The 22,836-nt window shown below is 36.6% G+C and overlaps 2 protein-coding genes across 2 annotated transcripts in view; one reads left to right on the top strand and one right to left on the bottom strand.

Annotated features, from left to right (window-relative positions):
• Nucleotides 1–544: 544 nt before the first annotated feature.
• The window catches only part of LOC117316124 (structural maintenance of chromosomes flexible hinge domain-containing protein 1-like), a 69,922-nt gene continuing 47,630 nt past the window's right edge, over nt 545–22,836 (bottom strand). Inside the window, exons 40-49 of the mRNA XM_033870624.1 lie at nt 14,060–14,179; nt 12,864–12,949; nt 11,308–11,427; nt 10,833–10,934; nt 9,203–9,291; nt 8,768–8,874; nt 7,251–7,321; nt 6,364–6,535; nt 5,659–5,817; nt 545–4,755 (exon numbers count right to left, since the gene is read on the bottom strand). Coding sequence (XP_033726515.1) covers nt 4,484–4,755; nt 5,659–5,817; nt 6,364–6,535; nt 7,251–7,321; nt 8,768–8,874; nt 9,203–9,291; nt 10,833–10,934; nt 11,308–11,427; nt 12,864–12,949; nt 14,060–14,179 — 1,298 coding nt within the window. The 3' untranslated portion in view covers nt 545–4,483. The remainder of the gene's footprint in view (nt 4,756–5,658; nt 5,818–6,363; nt 6,536–7,250; nt 7,322–8,767; nt 8,875–9,202; nt 9,292–10,832; nt 10,935–11,307; nt 11,428–12,863; nt 12,950–14,059; nt 14,180–22,836) is intronic.
• On the top strand, nt 15,977–22,485 carry LOC117316125 (protein lap4-like). The gene is made up of 5 exons (XM_033870625.1): nt 15,977–16,106; nt 17,560–19,257; nt 20,073–20,283; nt 20,682–20,965; nt 21,665–22,485. The coding sequence occupies exons 2-5, from the start codon at nt 17,561–17,563 to the stop codon at nt 21,762–21,764; spliced, it is 2,292 nt and encodes a 763-aa protein (XP_033726516.1). The 5' UTR covers nt 15,977–16,106; nt 17,560; the 3' UTR covers nt 21,765–22,485.

Here is a 22,836-nt window from a genome sequence, read left to right as displayed (position 1 = left end):
CTTGTTAGTTTAGGAGCTCTCCTTGTTAGTTAAGGAGCTCTCCCTGTTAGTTAAGGAGCTTTCCTTGTTAGTTGAGGAGCTTTCCCTGTTGGTTAAGGAGCTTTCCCTGTTAGTTAAGGAGCTTTCCCTGTTGGTTAAGGAGCTTTCCTTGTTAGTTAAGGAACTTTCCTTGTTAGTTAAGGAGCTTTCCCTGTTAGTTGAGGAGCTTTCCCTGTTGGTTAAGGAGCTTTCCCTGTTAGTTAAGGAGCTTTCCCTGTTGGTTAAGGAGCTTTCCTTGTTAGTTAAGGAACTTTCCTTGTTAGTTAAGGAGCTTTCCCTGTTAGTTAAGGAGCTTTCCCTGTTGGTTAAGGAGCTTTCCCTGTTAGTTGAGGAGCTTTCCCTGTTAGTTAAGGAGCTTTCCTTAAATTCTGTAAAGCTTTCCTATGGAAAATTTTAAGTTAAACATTTGATGAAACTGGCCCCTGTTTAACAAATACATTGTAATGCAAATAGTTTGTGTTTTTCACACGGCACCATTTCTTAAGTTTAAAACAACTCGTTAAGAGTAATTTACAACATTTTTATTTTCATAAAAGTGATGTCCTTATACATGTATATATATTCCTATGAATTTGGAAAATGTACAAAAAATTTACAGAGTAACAAAGCAACATATTACTAAAATTTCACGACACAGTCAACAAATTGCTAAAATAAAACATGATATTGTATAATTATTGACAGCATGATACATCATTGTTCATAAAACCGTCCATCCTATCACCATGACAACTGCTGAGTATGATGTCACATAAATTTGTACACATAAAATGATGACACCATACACAACAAAATTTTAAGTAATGAAACTAGACAGTATAATTTGACTATTGGGAGTAAATTAACATATATATTGTATACCTATTTTTCTCTTTCGTTTGAGAAATCACAAAATCACTGCCAGGACACCTAAGTTATCTTCATAACACTGGAATATATGGTTATCAAAGTCTCTAACATGCGTTGATCAGATATTTGGTCAAGTCCTGAATGAAGGGCTGTGACCAAAGGGACATCACTACCTCATGATCAATTTCAGTCCCATACATTTGTGTTTAGATGATATTTCATGAAATGTTTAAACATTATTCTAATTATTCCAGCTTCTGAAAAATTCTTTGTGGACATTATTTTATTTCTGATCCGAAGTAAAGCAATATCAGACCATTCCAGCGGTTTTCTCAATCTGAGCTGGTCATGGTATGGCTTTTATATCGGCTTGATCTGATGCAGTATAACTTAAAGATGAGGCAAAATGAAAGGAGGCAAAATAATAGTAAACACCATTCAATTAATCAAAAACAAAACACCACATAAAATTGAAGTGTGCTTGGTTTACACCAAATCAATTCCACAGGAAGACCAGTGATATTAATCTGGTAGACTCCAGGATTTTGATACAGGCAATAAGTACATCAGCTCTATGACAGGTTAATATTACATTTAAAACATTGGTACTCTTATTTTTGTGTGAGAAATAACAAAAGACATAATGGGCCTGTATCGCTTATCTGTTTTAAATTTAAATCTGACCTAGAGCTAACTACCACTTCATTCAGATATAAGAGTTGTCAAAATTTATTCATTTAATAAAACGTTGTAGCAATTAATCCCTCTGGTCAAGTATAATGGCACTATAAACTATATTGCTTTTAAAAAAAAAATCTTCACATTTTTTATCCCTGTGACCTTGAAAGAAGGTCAAGGCCATCCATTTGAAAAAAAAAAAAAAAATACAAAAAAATTGTAGCCCTTTATCCCAGCATTCAACAGGCCCAATATCATAACCAAAGACTGCTTGGTTACTGAAAAAAATTGCTTAAACATTTCTTAACACATTTGCCCCTGTTACCTTGGAAGTAGGTCAAGGTGACTCAATTTGAACAACTTGGTAGCCCTTCATTATAGCATTCTCCTAGCCTAATATCATGTCCTGGCCCTCTTGGTTAATGAGCCGTTGTTTAAGTGGAAATGTTTGCAATGCATGACAACAGACACCAAGTCAAAGTATAAGCTCAACTGCCCAAACTCAAAACAGCAATAATTTTGACTAACAACCCAAATCCATGAATAAGCCTACTGGATTGAAACTTATTTAATTTACACCTGAAATATATTTCAATATGTTACCAATGATATCTCTGGATCAACATACACCTATCACATAGAGCACATACTTGTACATTCACAGAGGCTTAAATCATCAGAAATTCACTTTCATAAAACACTTTTCAACTTAACATCACAGAAGCTGATAAAAGCCTATTGTCAAATCATCTTCTTATTTACGTACAAGTGTTGAAACAGAAAAGAACACATTTTCAATATATATAAAATGCTATAATACAAAATGGTTTGAAAATAACAAGTTACCTCCCTTTAAGCAGACAATATCTTACCCTTGTGTATACATACAAATAAGGTACAATTAGGGTACTTTCCTGTAACCAATCAAAATGGTTGGAATGGTTGAATATGCACGACTTACGACCATCACAGACCAGGACAGGGATAGTTAGTCTAGCCATGCCTGGATGAAATGGCTGACAATCGCCAGTTTTCAAAAATCATTTGGTACAGCAGTCGGTACACACATCTATTTAAGTTTTTTTTTTATATATATTTAGCATGCATGAAAAAAATTCAATCAAATAACTACTTTATTGTTTATCACAGGGTAGTATGAACCTGGGCAGTTTGAGCTAAATAATTACCCATATATAGTACAGAAAAGTTGTATGCCACACGCACCATCTCAAGTGTAATATCACTCCTCAAGACGGTCGTGCATAAGTGGCCATAGTGAAGTGTACTCTATAAAAACTACTATGAATTATGACAGATGAAAGTGATAGCTGCCAATATGGAAATGTCATCAGAGACTGTTGTGGAGACCAAGGGAAACGGATTACATACTGAACAATAATAATATACCAAGGACTCTTTATATGACATATTTACAATCGGGATACATATTTAAAAGTCTATAAAACTCATTTTGTTCTCTTTTTCCTTATACAGTAGAACTTTTACTAACATGAAGATTTTATATTTTGTTAAAGTAACTTCAAAAGTGATCAAATATCTAGTCATAGCCCTTCAAATCCAATTTGTGTGTTGCCTGTATTTAATGATAATCTTTATCAAATATCTAGTAAGACATAGCCCTTCAAAGTGCCATTTATTTACCTGTATTTAATGATAATCGAAACATTTCAACCATTATTTTGATTATTTTAGAAATGAAATATCATTTGACTTCAGAATTGATAATAATTTCCAGTAGTTTTAAGGTTTATATGATGAAAACCTCTGTGTAGACACTCCACGAGCTAAAATCAAAGTTGAATTATCTGACAAAATACTGAACTTGACGAGACCGACACTGTATTATATTATTTGTATCAGCATAACTATAGGAAATTCCACTATTCAAATTACTTTAGGAGTTTTCACCTCAAAACAAAATTCAAGATGGTCAATGGCATCAATACCAAGTTTTGTTTTCACCTAAAAAACAAGTGCAATCAATGATTGTGAAGCTCACCGGCAGCATCAATCACACCATGCACTCATTTTCTATGTATGTATAAGTATGTCATTTTGAAATTGAAGGTCACATAATATCACAGCTAGACCTCTTATGGATGTATAAACCAAATAAGAAGGGTGTGAGATGTATACTTTTGGACTTACAATCTTTTCAAAGAGCTTACTCCAAAAACTTTAAAAGTGGGTTTTGGTGCCAAAAAAGTTAAGTCCACAAAATGGTAAAATGCACAAAAATCACAATTTTTTTCTGCATGATTTTGCCATAACATCATTCCTAGATCTCTAATGAATGTATAAACCAAATTAGAAGGGTGTGAGGTGTATACTTTTGGACTTACAAGCTTTCCAAAAACTTACCCAAAAATTTAAGTCTTGGGGTGGGGCGCCAAAGTCGATGTCGACAGTACAGCATTAGCTCACCATTAGTCGTAACTGGTGAGCTAGAAATGAGCTTGAATAAGTAATTACTAAAAATACATGTTGCCTTACAAATCATATAAATTCTTGTTTAGGATTTATCATGACTAGTATACAAGCTTATATCTAAAGACTGTATGGGCTATATTTTATATTGATATACCCAATTGTAAACCACAACTGACAGATCATGGAGAATTTAAACAGGAAAGTCTGAAGATTTCACTAACAAAATGTTACACCAGAAGTGACATAAGAATTTAATCCTCTCTAAATCAAATTCTTAACACTATTATTTTTTGTTTTAGAGACTACAAACTCACAGGTTTACTAAAATTGCCACAATTTTTTTTTTTTAAATTAGACATTTTTAAACCCATTAGACTGTTTAGCTGTGAAACTAGCAAAGTTCATACTGAATTCATGTAAACCAAACCCAAAAATTTTACAGAAATTTAATGAATACTGTACAGTACTACGTCCGTCGTAATCGTTTCTTGCCGTCGTCAGATGTAACTGGGGACATGGACGCTAGTCGGCCACTTTTTCTTGTTGGTGTGCCGAGAATACTGGAGGTGGATGCAGAGCTCGGAGTGGTGCTACCATTAGCAATTGTTGTTTGTGGTGTTGGGTTACCCGTCACTTTGGGCCGTTTGGACGCTGATGGGCCATCGTCGGAGCTCGGTGGTGGACGCATCGTCTTGACTCTTTCTGATGCTGGGATTCTTGGTGTAGTCATTGTCACCCCTACAGAGACAAGAATTACACGTAATTATTTGTGTGGCCTGTCCCGCTTTGTCAATGTCATAAGCATTTTACTCATGGGTACTCAAGGATAAATTCGAAAGCACTATTTTCTTCCAAGTCCAGAAATTTGACTTTTTACCCCAAAAATACAAAACAATAGAAATGTTTGTAGAGTGTAATGCATTCAGCTATACATCCCAGGATACACCTACAACCTAAGTTTTGTTGCTCTAGCTTTTGTAGTTTGTCAGAAACTGCCTAATATGCAAGAGCTAAGAGGAAAAACTAAATGTTGATTATTTTCCAAAGTCAAGAAACTTGAGATTTTTACCACAAAAATGCAGAAATCCATGAAATATTTCAGTGCAGTAGGCTCTACTATCCATGCTTCATCTATGATTTATCAGAAACATAGCTAAATGCAAAACCTTAACATTTTTTTTGTTGACGCCGCTGTGGAAAAGTAACACCTATGTGCCGCCTCTCTGGCATCCGTCGAAGGCGATATAAAAACCAATATCTTGTCAGCACTCAGTGCCGGGATGCAGTAAGTTGAAATAGCAGTAGATGAGTTAACAAGAAATGTAAAGATTTTTTTTGTTTTCATTCATAGAGAACAGTCACAAAGAGTTGTTCAGTACTGATCCAAATTAAATATATATTGCCAATTATATTAAAAAATATAGGATCAAATGATTTACACTGCAATACTTATATATCATTCATTCAAACCCCATCCCCCGAAAGTAACTTTGTACTCATTAATTTAACCCTTTTTCGATAATATAACTACCATTATTTAAGTAATTCAAAAGTTTTATAACCAATGAACTTGTTTGCCAAACAAAACAATATGTCTGTACTCCTATGTACACTAAGCTCAAGGCTAACTCCCAGACTGACCTAGCTTCTGTTCGACATCTTTAAGTTCGACCTCCGCCTCCCGACACTCTTTATATTTCTCCTGCATTTCTGGCAGCTTCATGTGAGCCACCTGTTCTGAAAGTTCGTTTTTCGCCTTCCCCGACTTTTCCATCGCCACACGATAGTTCTGGAGCAATTCTGCAACGTAAGGGTCAAGGTCATTTCATCATCACACTCGGAAGGGAAAGTTATGTGTCACACAGAACATCAATCTTTAAGTAAAGTAGCACACACATAAATGATATGATTACGAAACTTGTCATAAATTTTCATTATGAAATGAGTCTAAATTGAATGTTCATGAATTCCTTGTAAATATTATTTATTCACATGAAAATTGCAGTAAGGTCCTCTATTTCTATGAAGGAGTGTTACTACAAAAGTCATGTATGTAATGTAAACTTAAGTAAAATTAACTTATTGTTAAGTTGGTGTCAAGATTTCTTCTTTTATCATACATTTATACAAACATTTAACATCACAACAAAACTAAATCTAGGATAAATATGTCATCAAAGAAAAATACAGTTTCCTCCCAACTCTTGCCTTAAATGGCATTATTTTGTTGATGTGAAGCACAGAGGCTCAATAAACACTAACCTGTTTGACTAGGAAGATGACAGAGGCTCACTAAACACTAACCTGTTTGGCTAGGAAGATGACAGAGGCTCACTAAACACTTACCTGTTTGGTTGGCAAATTCATGAAAGGAAGACGGCAGAGGCTCACTAAACACTGCCCCTCGTAGCTTGTCTATAGATAGAGCTTTGTTCATGAGACCTCCAAACTTCCCATTGCTACGTATGCGGTCGCCGAGACGAGTCAGGATCGTTGGGCAGTGTGTATATTTCACAAGCTATTAATAAAAACACACTCTATTCAAAAATATATTTATATACCCAAATTCAAAGCCATTTTCTCAGGGAAAATGCTGCCAAAATTTTGAAAGTCTAGACAGATCTGTGAATTAAGTGCAACAGTCTCAAAAATTGTTGGCATGATAAAGTGTAAACTAATAAATGGCTACTCCAAAAGAGTTTGCAGGCAAATTTCAACTAAAATTGGCATGAAATACTGCTAGTTCAGCAGATATATTTTAGTTAAATGATAAATATGATGAGGGCAGGACATGATATGGAATATGGGAGTCCAAAAGCTAACTTGACTATAAAAGCTCCTTCTATATATGGTGGCATATTTCAACCATGGAGTTGACGACCTACAACTTAAAGATGTCGACATATTTCCGAGAATGATGTGACATCATAAAAATATGTCAACATAAACTAAAAAAATATGTTGACTTATTACTTAACTTGGCAAGATGATATTGTTGTGATAAATATGTTGACATCTTTGAATCGTAAGTTGGCAGCTCAATGGCAGAATTATGCCACTGTACTTCCTAGAAAATTATCACGGCATGTTTACTAATAGGTTGACATATTTTTCAGTTTATGTTGACCTTTTTCTTTTTACGATGTCGACATCATTAAGTCCCAAGATGGCAACTCGATGGCAGAAATATGCCACCATAATTCTCAAAACTAGTGACTTGATTAGTAGCATACCTCTTGTCTGTATTCATTGGCATGGTCAAGGTTGTCGAGAATTAAGGTGTCACCCAGCAGCATGCCAAACACTGAAATGTAATATAAAATTTGATGAGAAAAGTCCCTTATGGTGACAATTTCACCTATCAACTTTTTACAGGGTTCTGTATTCAGTCATACAATTGTACGTCATGTCAGCGACTCAAGAATCTGTCATGGCCATCTTGGATTTATTTGGCCAAAAGTCACCACTCTTCAGTTTTCAAATATCCAGTCATAGCCCTTCAAAGTTGCCTGTATTTAATGAAAATCTTTACGAAATATCTTGTTTGACATAGCTCTTCAAAGTCCCATTTTGCATGGTGCATGTATTTAATGATAATCTTAACATTTCAAACATTATTTGGATTATTTCAGAAATGAAAAAAAATATCAGGTGACTTCACAGTTAACCACAATTTCATATGGCCAGTATGAGTGTGACCTTAATATATCTGGTATGATAACAAGGCTTTTCAACATTCATCTTTGTTCAACATGCAGCAATGTTGCTCAGGAAAACACAGCTAAAAGAGATGATGGTTGTGTGTAAGAATTTAAAATAACAGACCTATCTTGATAACAAAGTTGTTAGATCGAGGATGAGAAATATCTATTTATAGTAAGTATGACCTCAATTTGGATCCCAGATGGTTGAAATGTGACCTTGTACTAAAGATGATGGTTGTGAGTATGTGTATGAACTTTAAGGATAATTGGATCATTAATGAAGTCGTTAGAGTGAGGATATCGTTTTTGTTATTTACGAGCCTTTCCCTATATCACCTCGCCAACTCAATGAGATAATTTGTGACCTGATGGCTGTTGATGCCAGTTATTCCAGCAATCCTACTAAAAACTTTATTTCTTCATACTCTGAGTAGAAATATTAATCTCAGGTTTGTGTTTTAGGCACACACGTTGAATTTTGGAGAAGATTTCATCGTAGTTTCATTATCAAAACTGAAAGCTATTCTTTCTGTCAATGGTATTTACAAACAAATTTTAGGCATACAAAAATCAATACTCATAGTTCCTGCAATAACATGCCACAAAATATAGAGTAGGCAGGTGGGAAATCATTTTATCTTTTAATATTAAAGTTTCGTAAAGACTAGCAATCTTTTCTCTAATAGTCCTTCCTTGAAAATGGCCAAAACAAAACTTCAGAGTAGGTATAATAAGATAAGTGAGCGACAACATTTAAGCAATGAACAGTGGTTTTAATGTTGTTATAGTCGATATGGCAGCAAGATGTATGGTGGGCAAATGGCATGGGAACCCCATTAGGGTGAAAAAACTAAACCAACACAAAAAAATCCTGAATCTTTTAATGTCACATGACCCACTGGGTGTTATAGCCTGAGGCAATGGGTGTTATAGGTGTATGGTGGCAACTGTCTCTTAGCATTGTGTCAATGGGGAAATGCGGAGCAAATGTAAATATAGACATTTTGAATCACAATGACAAATGATTTGACAAAAGCATGACATACCTATCTTGCACTTTTCTTGATTCTGTGGAAATATGATGAGATTCCTGGCGTAGATGGGGTTACCACGAGGATGCCAGTTGGGTCTGTATTTCACATGAGGTAAAGGTCTGAAATACAAGTTATTTTTTAATGTGAGAAGTCCGTGGAGCTTATTACTCAAATAGGGGTAGCATTACCACGTTACCCGGGACAAGTCTAGGGTATCATATGTCGTTATTTTCTCCTCTGAGAGAGTCGTGAGCAACAGGAACATAATTCCCTGGTAGTTCAGCAGTTTTCAGTAAGTTCAATCAGCCATGCAATCCAGCATCACTATTCAAAGTTAGGTTAAAAGTGAATGTGACATCTTTAACAAAAGAAAATCAACAAGCCATGTATTATTTGATTCCATTTTTTCCAGAATTAGTGTTGTGTCTTAAGAATATGGATACCTACTTTTTCCAATCTGGAAGATTTTTCTTAAATATTGAGTCGATCGGTAAAACTTGCTGCTTGCCATTGGTCTGTGCATATATTTCTTTAGCCTAGAAAAGAACAAAACTGCCAACATCAGCATCTTTAGGAAATGTGAATGACCATTAATGATAATCTGCGGTATAGAAATACCTGTCTGTCCTCTGTTAACTTTGTATACAATCAAAAGTTGAACAGATAGATAGGACGGATGATGGCTCTGATTAAATATAACACGATTTGCAGGGGACTGGGGACCAAGGAGTTTGGTTTGGTTACATGTGAAATTCTAAGAAAAAAATGTGTAGGTACCAGGAAACAGTTATAACCAGCATTTCTTTATTATTTATCATTTATTATTTTTATTGATAAACTGACCCGACGAAGTGTAATTTGTGCAGGCCACCATCTGTGGGCTGGCTAATGCAAAGTGCCCAGAGGGCCTGTATTGTTCACATGAAAAGCTAATAGAAATTCCCAATATCTTATATTTAATTATAGGGAGCAGTTCACTGAAGATGTTCACAGGTTGAAACATTACAGATGATTTTTAAAGTCAAGAATTAAGTGATGTGATTGATGTACTTCGATGAAGTTTGGTTAAGGGGAGATAAATCTAGTGGAAACAGCCATACTGGGTATTGTTAAAGCAACACATGTCCCCTACTGACCCTTGATAAAAATAGTAACAGTGACCTTGACCCTTGATAAAAATAGTAACAGTGACCTTGACATTGACTCAAAAACCCTGAAACTCAAACTTGTCTGAGATATTAAGTCCTTTATCATCTTGTGAAGTTTAATCACAATCCATCAAGGAATGAATCGAGTAGAGGTCTGGTGTACTTAAAAGATGTACAGAGAAGAAGCCAGTTTTGTTCCAATGGCAGGGGAATAATCTTTTTTCGCCATAGCGGTATAATATTCTTTTGGCCCCGGATATGAAGCGACAGGTGGCGTTACTGGTCAAGCTGAAGTATGTGATTGGTCAATGTAGCAGTAAATGCAAAATGCAGATATGCAGTTAAAGACGAAACAAAAGTTAAGATTGAATGCAAGCTGAATAAGTGGATGTATCTATTCAAATGACACATTAATAAAATTATATTCCTGATTCAAATGCAGACTTATTATCACCAAAAATGATTCAAACTGATATAATTTTGTTATCCGTGCTGAAACGCATTAATTAATAAGTTTGTTAATTAATTTATTTCACCAGCAGTTTTACATTATAACCACCAGCATTAAAACTTTGCCGTTTATTTTTTGTTTTGTATTTGTTTTATTTTTCAGAAGTTTTCATAAAGTATACAATTGTATTCAGTATCATAAAATTGCAGAAGATCTAACACACATACACACACACACACACACACACCGTACTCCACATACATAGAATCATCATCTTTTGATGAATTTTCCAAATATTACTTTTACACTGTATTTAAAGAAAGGAAGAAAGCAGAAAAGACAATGTTAAGCAAAGAGAAAAATCATAACGATAAAGAAAAAAGAAAGGAAACAGAGGCATAGAGGGCATGGACAAGGACATAATCTTACTGCAATGAAGGCAGAAAATGAGCCAGTATACAGGTGCTGGATATCTTACCTTTTTGTTTGTAAGTGTAACAACACAGTCCATATCTGCAGACATATGCCAAGACAACACCCGAGCAATGTCTACTTCCTCTATCTGACCAAGGTGCCCAATCTGTCAAATCGAAGGGAGATAATTCAAAGAAATGCCGTCAAAACAAAGGGAGGCAATTCAAATATTCTATCCTACCTGGTAGATGAACTGCAAGTCAATAAATTTACAGCCCACACCATACAGCGATGTTTTTACAATTTACCTTTTCGGTTGATGCAAATTGCAAAATTGAAACAACTTATTTCCAGAGTTTCTGATTTGTGATTTGAAGCATAACTACTAATTTGAAGTGTAAGGATAATTTCTGTATACCTCACAAATTTCTCATTCTGCTAACCAATATAATACTGAGGAATAGAAGCCAGAAGGTATTTTTACATAACGACAATGATGTATATCAATAATGTTCCGTTTGCTATTGTGACATGTTTACCTTGCCAAGGATCTCGTTGTCTGGTGGAGCTTCTGCAAGACCACAAGTTCTCCGTTTCGACATCCGAATTTGTTCACGACCACGGGATTTCTCTTCTATAAGTTTGTCAACACTTGGTATCTAAAAGAGTAATGATACCCTCGTTATCCAACAATAAGCCCAAGGTTGGTAACGAGTATGGTAACAAGCCTGGTAACAAACCCAGAACAAGGCCCAGTAAGAAGCTCAGTTAAGGCCCGGTAACACACCAGGTAACAGGCCCTGTAACATGCCGGGTACATTTAACAGGCCCGGAAACAGGCCCGGTAACAGGCCCAGTAACAGGCCCGGTAACAAGCCCAGTAACAAGCCAGGTTACAACCCCCCCCTAACAATCCCGGTAACAAGCCAGGTTACAAGCCTGGTAACAGGCCCGGTTACAGGCCCGGTAACAGGCCTTGTAACAAGCCTGGTAACAAGCCCGGTAACAGGCCCGGTAACAAGCCCGGTAACTAGGCAGGTTACAAGCCCTGTAACAAGCCCTGTAACAAGCCCGGTATCATGCCCGGTAACAGGCCCGGTAACAAGCCTGGTAACAAGCCCGGTAACAAGCCCTGTAACAGGCCCGGTAACAAGGCATGTCTAATACTGGTCAGTAAAGAAAAGTACAATGTCCTGCAATAAGCCTATCTCCTAAAGTGAATTGAAGAAGACATGTTGGCCCCACTGGGCTTATTGGTAAATAATTATATATAAGTATAATATGAATTTACTAAACATAAACTAATTAGATTTTTATCTCCATTACTGACTTCAATCTTTCAGTATTGTTTACCTTCATGTATGTAATGATCATAATGATCGTCCAGCTGTTCTCTTTCTCCTTAAATAACTTTCAATTCATTAAGATTTGTTGTGCATTACCAAACTTTATCAGGTAGGTAAAATAACAAATTGGTGCAGCTAAAATAGCTTGCTGTAGAAAATAATACACAGAAACAGATAATATCATAATCATAATTTTGTGGAATGTTTTCAGTGCAAAAAATTAAATTAACCATTGATCAGAAAAAAATTAGTTAATCCACGTAAATCCATCTCTATAATAGATGTCTGCTTCCCTTAAGATGTTCTCTAGATTAACAGGAGGAACCTTTAGCCTTCTGAGATCTCCCCTTAACTTACGTTCTGTAGATGGACAAGAGGAACTTTTAGCCTTCTGAAATCTCCCCTTAACTTACGTTCTGTAGATGGACAAGAGGAACCTTTAGCCTTCTGAGATCTCCCCTTAAGTTACGTTCTGTAGATGGACAAGAGGAACCTTTAGCCTTCTGAGATCACCCCTTAACTTACGTTCTGTAGATGGACAAGAGGAACCTTTAGCCTTCTGAGATCACCCCTTAACTTACGTTCTGTAGATGGACAAGAGGAACTTTTAGCCTTCTGAGATCTCCCCTTAACTTACGTTCTGTAGATGGACAAGAGGAACTTTTAGCCTTCTGAGATCTCCCCTTAACTTACGTTCTGTAGATGGACAAGAGGAACTTTTAGCCTTCTGAGATCTCCCCTTAACTTACGTTCTGTAGATGGACAAGAGGAACCTTTAGCCTTCTGAGATCTTCCCTTATCTTGTTTTCTTCCATCTGTGCCTCATGTACAGATACTGAAAACAAACCATTTACTGTCAACAACTGTAAATTACACATTTTTCACTCATCTTGTCAACAGTACACTGTGAACAGAAACCTGAGGAGGACAAATTAATTTAGGTACAAACAGGCTGTGAAGACTGTTACCCTAAACTTCTTGTCAAATATCATAACCCTCCTCATTGAGACTCCAGGACAAACGATTTCAGAGTGATGTAAAAAGTACATCAAGGTAATTAATTTGAACACATTTGAACACATTTGATGATCCTGGGCCTTTTGATTATTGAAAAGAATATTTTAAGATTTTAATATATTTGACAACTGTTCTATCAGACGAAGGCCAAGTCATTTCTTTGCATGACCCTTGAACTTCTTGCTATTGAGGAGAAATTGTCTAACACACTTTGAAATTAGGTGATGATCATTGGTTTTTCATTGGTAGACTTTCATTCCAACATGACACTGGCCTATCATGACTTTGAGTCTTTTGATTCTTGATTCTTGATAACTTGTTGAAGTTTCTAACACATTTGGTCTTGGAGACCTTAAAATTAGCCCTCCATCCCATCCCTTAGTTCTCATATTATCAAGCATTTAGAGCTAGCTTAGAATCTTTTGGCCTTCTATATATTACACCATCCACCTAATCCACTTTTGAGCCCCATAGGCTTAATTCTTGAGTCACTAACTTACAATTTTTTAGCCCTTTGATTTATCTTTGAGCCCTCTGACCTATATTGCTATCTCTTAACTTTCTTTTAAGCCCAATTTTATCTTTGAGCCCTTTGACTTATTTTTGAGTTATTGACTTAGTATTAAGCCATTTGATTTATCTTTGAGCCCTCTTACTTACTCTGGAATCTCAGACTTACTTTTGAGCCTGATTTCATCTTTGAGCCCTCTGACTTATTTAAGAGTTGCTAACCTATTTTTAAGCTCTTTGATTTATCTTTGAGCCCTCTCATTTACTTTTGACTCTCACTTTTAAGCCCTTTGATTTACCTTTAAGTCCTCAGACCTATTTTCGAGTCACTAACCTATTTTTTAGCTCTTTGATTTATCTTTGAGCTCTCTGACTTACTTTTTAGAATCTTGAATTATCTTTGAGCTCTTTGACTTACTTTTGAGCTCCTTGACTAGTTGTTCTGTTGTTTCAAACAAGGACTTGTAGGTTTTTATCACAGCTTTGAGGTCATCCCGTTGCCGTGACAACGACGTCATCTGGGACTGCTTCTTGGCATCTGTAACATATAAGATGGGTTTTTAGGATTTTTCCATTTGTAATAACAAGGTTTGTACTACCATCACAACTATGTAGATTTACTATAGGAATTTTCATTTCCACAATCCACATCCATTTAGACTACTTGCAATAGGCAAAATATTAATCAAGTGTAAGAAAATGTAATTAGCACATTTATGATATAGAGGAATGCTTTTTCAGCTTGAAAAATGCTAAATAAGATTACCACTAAAATCTATATGTTTACAGCAACTGGCACAAAATCTCGACCCAATTAAATAGTCATCACCCTAAAAGCAGCTATAGAAACGTCTGACAGGATTAGAACCGTGTTACTCCCATAAACAACCATGCACCGTGCGGCACGCTATCCACGTGAAATAAACATCAGAGTATCTACTAATGATCTCTGTCTGCGATTCTCTATTTTATCTGATATTAGATTTGTATATACCGGAGTATTGACTGACTCAGCGATGCCAACTTACTTGATTTTGTCAGGTCAAGCCTCATGTTGGCCATATATATATCAAAGTTAGCTCAAATCATGAAAAGATGCTGCAATCACCTGGTACCCTGTTTACTCATGTTTAACAGAAAATCTCAGATTTTCCTGGTATACAGAAAACCTTGATTTTTTTCTGTAAACAATTATACTGTTTATGACCTAGAACCGGTAAGATCAAAATTTTTGTTAGTGAAAATAACGTTTAAACATAGCAAAGTTGTTTTTTGTAGATACTTCTTATGCACCTTCTCAAAATGGCTCTTTAACAGCTGGCAATTTTCTAAGGCAACATCCAAGAGAGAATTATACTTTTAATTCTGGTTTTCAAAGTTTTGTGCTACTGTCATCAAATGTGTGGGAAAAAGTATTATTGAAGAAAATATCTTCTCTACATTTGATGTCAACATCCTAAAATATTAATCATAAAATGTAATATGAAAAGTATGAAGTCTCATCAATTCGAGAAAGTTCGGCCGCAAAATTTGACAAGTTTTATCTTTAAGTCTCACATTGATCTAACTGGGATGAAAACCATGGCAGAGGAAATACTAAAGTGATCACGCGACTTAATTTAAAAAAAAAAAAACGAATGTTTTCACAAATACATTACTTGTCACTATAGATACGAAAAGCTTCTAGTGAAATCTTTCTCACGAATTAATTCAATATACAGTTGATCTTTACTAATGATAGCCCAAAGGGATATACTTAGACATGCAATCCAAAGTTGGATGAACCCGGAAAAAAATTCTTCACACAAAACTCAGAAAAATCCATATACCCTGGAGATTGGCTTTCGACTGACTTTCACTAGCAGAAGAGGATGAAAACCTCTGTAGACTGAGAGGTACTATTGCATTGTATCATGCATAATAAATAGCAAGTATACCCTCGCCTGCCATTAAGTCAAATTGGCGCTATCTGTACATGGCCAATCAAATTCCCTGATTAAGCGCGTGCATAATTAATGAGTCATGCACACTGAACCATTGATTTTTCTACCAGGTAAGTAAAGTTAACCTGGGGCTCCATAAAGGAAACTATTGATCTTAAAGCATAGAGGTGTATTCTCGGGCACAATAAGGGCATTTCAAAACATAAATCATCAATCGTACATAATAAATCTAGTTATTTCAAGTGAAATAAACATTTGAATTTACAAAAAAATGCAACACTGAGTTTTTAATTATATTTTAACAAATTATTGACATTTAAAAAAAAGATTTCCCCAAATTTTGGCCCCAAATGTCAAATTACTCCATCATTCTGTAGGGAGGGAATGACGAGGTCTCTAAAGACTTTTAGTTCAAGAAATGGAAGTCGGAGAGTCTACAGAGTATTCGGATGCAGTGACCGTAAGCACTATGTCTATGGGACAGGCTAGTTCAGGTAGATAAGGCAGACAACGATTTTACAGGTATGGTTTTAAATCTTGTGTCTGGAAATGTTATCAGATATATTGGAATGCAAATACCAAATAATTCATAGCCAATGTTACTACTTTGATATTACACTGATAATTGCCTATCCAGGATAATAATTTCTGACCGACTAGTGCAGTAATACATGGTATGCATTACATGACATGCACTACATTCAAGAATCTGTGTATGATAAAGAGTCATCTATATTCAGTATCACGATTCATAGAGCTTGCCATTTTTTGACTAAATTGAAGAGCTTCACAGATTTTAAAATCTGATGAAATAAACTTAATTGCTTGAATCATAGGCTTTTTATTGAAAATATCACTCTAAAGTCAAATGTTACAATTATATAAATATAGACATATAATTAATTTCAGTCCCGGTATCAATATAATATTTTGGTAGTGTTCTAAAGTGGTCTATTCTGTATCTTGTAGAAGGCTTCATATTCGACTTTTCTCAAACTTGGAGTTCCTTCCCCATTTACTATTAAAAAAAATTGTTTTTATGAAACTATAAGTTTCTTTTTAGGGAGTTAAAATTTTGAAATTATTCGCAGACTTGTTGCAGAAAAGAACAAGCTTCATTGTATGTAGCTCAATGCTTTATAATCAATAATCCTGGAGTCGAATCCATGTTTACCTGGCGTTAATTTCATCCTTCACATTACATAAGCTATGTACAAATATACATATCTACAATAAACAGCTAACGTAGAAAGGGAGAGAAGCGTTGTAGTAAAACAATGGCTTACTAATCATGTCATATCTTAACACCATGTAATACATTGATTACATTCTAAAAAAAATTCACTGACCACCATCAGGAAGTGAGGATGGCAAAGGAAAAACTGTTCATGATAAAGAATTAATTTTTGTAGTTCAAGTGCAAGAGATAAGCTACCCAGGGCAAGAAAAACTGGGTCCGGCCAGGCCACTAGAAATATATTTTCTAATTATTGTTGTCCTTGACATCTATACAGATGGACCTCTGTCAGGATTGAGACCTGGGTTCTGTATAAAGTACAAATTTTCTTGTAATCTTTACCCTTTCCTTCAAATATTTCAAGGATGCCACCAATTCATTTAAATTTGGTCGGTAGGTTTCAACCTCTGGTCATATCTTTTGAACACTAACATGCCCCATGGACTGGTGATGTAGAAATTGAATGTCCCTCCCTCCCACCTTATTCAATTGTCAAGAACAATATTCGATTGCATAAAACCTGTCTAATCCGACATCTTCCTTTTCCAACATCATGTCAAATCTGACACTGTACCATATTCCTGTGATGCCAAGTGTGGTCAACAACAACAAATACCTGACTTTTCCGACACCCTGTCAAATCCGACCAAAACTGTCACTTCAACATGGTGTCAGATTAGACAGGTTTAATTGTATTCCAATGTTTTATAAATCTTTTCATTCTATGTTACAAAACAGAATGTCAAGATCAGCCTTTAGCTCTGGCTATTCAACATGGAGACAGCGACGTCAGTCCCGTTCCAAGTCTCGATCACGAGGTCCAATATCACGTCAGTCTCGACCTCTGTACGAGGCTCCTCGTCTGCTTCGACTACACATCAGTCGGAACCACAAGGGCTACGTGGAGTTGAATTTATCAGGCCAGAGCTTATATACTCTTCCCCAAGACATCTGCTATTTTACACGTCTCGAGGTTTTAAACGTATCCCACAACTCCCTGAGTGAAGTTCCAGCCTCTCTTGCACGTCTCCGTGGGTTACGGATTCTACTTTTACAGGAAAACAAAATACAGATGATACCGGACACCATCACAAACTGTACCCATCTCACTGAGATCAACTTAACACGGAACAAACTCTCAAATCTCCCCAGGAATATAGATGCATTGAAAAATCTTCGTATTCTAAAACTAGGACAAAATGAATTTGTGAGTCTACCTCATGATGTTGGACAGCTACAAAACCTGACATATCTTGATCTCCAAGGAAACCGAATTTGGTATTTGCCATTTTCAATGCATGGTCTTCGAAAATTGAAATTCCTGAATCTTGCAGATAATAAATTTGAGCATCTACCAATTCCTATCTGTCAAGTTTCATCATTGAAACTGTTAAATCTGAAAGGAAACAGCCTGAAGAATTTATCTCCAGATTTTGAATCTCTGAAAAATCTCCGTGAGTTGAATTTGAGCTACAACAAATTTGATACAATACCAGGTATAGTGTATAGGTTAAAAGAGCTGCGATTCCTCAACATCGCTGCCAATGACATTAAATACATTCCTCATCATGTACAAGGTTTACCAAACCTTCACATACTCCACATACAGGGAAACAGACTGTCCAACTTGCCAAATTCTTTCAAGAATCTACAATACCTAAACATGGCCAACAATTGTCTGTATAATGTGTCGTTGGTGGGGATGACTCGACTCAAAAATCTCAACGCCAGCAACAACTTCCTGGAGAATATCCCAATGGGTGTTTACACTCTGACGAAGCTGGAGATTCTTCGTCTGAACAACAATCAGATCAAATATGTATCACAGGATCTTACCCATCTGAAAAATCTTCGTGTGTTAGATCTGGGAAATAACAAGTTAGTAAGTTTCCCACAGGTTATCGATCAGATGCATCGCCTCGACTACTTCAATGTGAAGGGCAATCAGATTAAACACCGCATCACATTGCAGTACGGCGAGATTCCAGCCAATCAGGACGACATGATGGACAACCGTCACATGTACGCCAGCAAACGTAACCCTTACCAGGACAACAACCGCCATTTATACAAGCCAAAGAAACGTGACAAATCTCCGAGCACCAGGTCACCGACTATGCTAGATTTAAACAACTCCCAGGATCTTGATGAACTACTGCTCAATGGCTTCTCGCGCAAACACATTGAGAACAACTCTGAGTCTGTCATGTGGAGAGACAATAAAAATAAGGGAAATAAGGTGGACAAAGAACCACTTAAAAACATCCTACAGCACATCGCAGATCTGGACGCAGCCGAGGGACAAAACCATACCTCAGCTTCAGATGGTGAGACAGACTTCAGGCTACTTGGGATATGTAACCAGCTAGAGATGCTGCTCAACAAACAGCTGCTGCAACCCGTACTATCTATACGGGAGCATCCTACAGGGAAAAGGTGAGTTACCTCCCTTGTCAGAGGGCATTCCATAGGAAAAACGTGAGTTACCTCCCTTGTCAGAGGGCATTCCATAGGAAAAACGTGAGTTACCTCCCTTGTCAGAGGGCATCCCATAGGAAAAACGTGAGTTACCTCCCTTGTCAGAGGGCATCCTATAGGAAAAACGTGAGTTACCTCCCTTGTCAGAGGGCATCCTATAGGAAAAACGTGAGGTACCTCCCTTGTCAGAGGGCATCCAATAGGAAAAACAGGAGGTACCTCCCTTGTCAGAGGGCATCCCATAGGAAAAACGTGAGTTACCTCCCTTGTCAGAGGGCATCCCATAGGAAAAACGTGAGTTACCTCCCTTGTCAGAGGGCATCCCATAGGATTAACGTGAGTTACCTCCCTTGTCAGAGGGCATTCCATAGGAAAAGCGTGAGTTACCTCCCTTGTCAGAGGGCATCCTATAGTAAAAACGTGAGTTACCTCCCTTGTTAAGAGGCCATCCCACAGGTTAAAGATAAAAGATAACTTACTTCCCTTGCTATGAGGGCATGAAGTTTTACCTTATAAATAATTTTGTTTTAAACAAGCTTTTTTGTTTATGAGGGTGTCCCACTGGACAACAATTTGTTTTGGGGGACTTTTTCCAAGTTATTTTCCACTTGCTATTGAATATCATACTTTGAATTGAGATTGACATGGACAACATCCTATCTGATAACGTGTGAAAAATATCATTATATATAGAAGTTTTCCTTTTCATATTATTTCATTGAATTTATCACCATTCATGGATGTCTGATAATTCAGTAATGACTACATATCAGTTTCAGCGACAAGAGTATTGTTCCTGTAGCCGATGGGGTGTGGCGTTTAAGTGATAACAAATCTCCTGAAGCTGTGGGTGTGATCATGTCCCGGACCGAAAGCTTTACTGTCAAGCCTTCTGGTGGCGAATTTGTGTCAACTGTTGACCCCAAAGTCAACATCATTGTGCCTAACAAATGTGTATCTGTCCCACTGGAGGTCAATCTGAAGGTGGGTTTGTCATTATCTTCACTGACTGAACAAGAGTACTGGAAACTGCAAAAGGATGCAAAGTACGCCTGTCTGACCCTTTAAAAAAAATCTTTTTTTCAAACTAAAAAAATTGCCAAAAAAAGTAAATTCCCAAACCTGTCAAAAACGGTATGTAAGATAAACTATTCTTTTATTCTTTTTTTTTCTCTCCAATTTTTCTTTCTAAATATCAAGTTAAGAGTTATTTATTAATACTGTCTCAAACGTGTGATCCATTATAAGTAACTTGTTATTAATACATGTTGATATTTCTTGATATTCTGGTGACACAGACCACAATACTTGTGAGTGGTTCAAGGGAAGTGTAAATAGCCGCCATTTTGCCAGTCTGATTTTAACTGTTATCTGTTGTACAGATCATTAAAGTGGAGAAAGCTATGCTGGACTCCCTACAAGAGGACAACAGAATCATCAGTAACATACTGGCGATCGGACCAATTATGTTTTTGAAGACTGACGAAAAAATTGATCTAAACAGTTTGGTTACCATGACAATCCCCTCTCCTGAGAGTACACCACATGAACAGAAAGGATACCTCCACATATTGACAATCAACGGGGACAACTCATGTAGTCCTAACTCCTCCGGGTACCAGATTACACATGGATGTATACGGCTCAACACGTGGCATTTATCTGGGTAAGGGGAGGTAACTCTAGGTATCAGATCACACGCGGGTGTATACGGCTCAACATGTGGCATTTATCTGGGTAAGGGGAAGTAACTCTAGGTATCAGATCACACGCATGTGTATACGGCTAAACACATGGCATTTATCTGGGTAAGGGGAGGTAACTCTATGAATCAGATCACACGCGGGTGTATACGGCTGAACACGTGGCATTTATCTGGGTAAGGGGAAGTAACTCTAGGTATCAGATCACACGCGGGTGTATACGGCTCAACATGTGGCATTTATCAGGGTAAGGGGAAGTAACTCTAGGTATCAGATCACACGCGGGTGTATACGGCTCAACATGTGGCATTTATCTGGGTAAGGGGAAGTAACTCTAGGTATTAGATCACACGCGGGTGTATACGGCTCAACATATGGCATTTATCTGGGTAAGGGGAAGTAACTCTAGGTATTAGATCACACGCGGGTGTATACTGCTCAACACCTGGCATTTATCTGGGTAAGGGGAAGTTACTCCGGTTATCAGATTACACGCGGGTGTATACGGCTCAACATGTGGCATTTACCTGGGTAAGGGGAAGTAACTCCAGGTACATATCAAACTGGGATATATATCCGGCTTAATAAGTGTCATATATAAGGGTAAAGGGAGGGAAGTGACAGTTCTCCCAAAGAATAACCGATTTTCTCTTATCCCGCAGGAAAACAGTGATCCTTGCCAAAGCCAAATGTAAGTACAAGGCCTGCAGTGCTGTAGAGAACCTCCTAAAATGCATGTTCCATGTGCCGGTCAAATTCTGATGAAACCTGCAGGATGATCTTAAGCTTCAGGGCCAGTTCCATCAATGCTAAAACTACTCTGCCAAACTTTTGTGATTTCAAATATTTCTTAATGAAATTGAATCCAGAAATTTGAGGACTTCAGTTCTATGCCATTGTTATATATATTTCCTGTATATGATTGAAGATTCAGATGTCAGATTCAAACTTGATCCAATGTCAACCAAATTTCTCTTATTTTCCATGTTTGTCAGGTCACCATTTACATCTTTTAAAGGATTGCGCAAAAAACAAAACCAAGATTGTTTTCAAACGATAATGAAAAATCTAAGAACTGAACAGGGCTTTTTCTCACTATTTTGGGAAAGGGCCTTTTTGTCTCATTTTGGGAAGAAAATTGGTGAATTGGGAAAGATTTTTTCAGGAATAAACTGCAAATTTTGGGAATTTGGCTTCAATATGAAATAATTTCAATTGGGAATGGGGCCCATTAATGGCCCCAAAAATCCCCCAGAAAAAGCCCTGCTGAAAATTAATTTTCCTGATGAAATATAATCCTTTATTATGTTAATAAATTCAACAATGAACATGCTTATTTCAGACAGACTGACACTGCACCTGAAGAGTAGATATTCTTACTGAAATATGTTATCTTGTACAGTATTGAAATATTTTATGATGCATAAACGTTTGCTTGTTTTTATTGAATATATTAAATCAAAACACATTTAAAACAGCTTTTGATTTTTATTACAATATAATCACGTACTAATTGTAACAGGCACTGTGACATACGTCTCAAAATGACCCCCACATTCAATAAAGTAGTCGATATCACACGTGACAACCGTGCAGCCATAAATGAAGTAATCAATATCACAACAATGTTTGTAGTGCCCTACTACACACATATACCAAATTTCATCAAAATCGGACAAGTTTAAATCTCAAAAAATCGGAGTAACTTATATGGCAACCATTTTGTTAAAAAGTGAAACCCGAATTATATCATTATGAAAGGGCTGGTTGTCCCATGATCATCTACATACCAAACTTGAAAAAAAATCTAACAACATTTAAATTTCGGCCAATC

The sequence above is a fragment of the Pecten maximus genome, chromosome 18 (assembly GCF_902652985.1).
Source record: "Pecten maximus chromosome 18, xPecMax1.1, whole genome shotgun sequence".
NCBI classification, from domain to species: Eukaryota; Metazoa; Mollusca; class Bivalvia; order Pectinida; family Pectinidae; genus Pecten; species Pecten maximus.
This window is presented reverse-complemented; position numbering and strand designations above follow the sequence as displayed.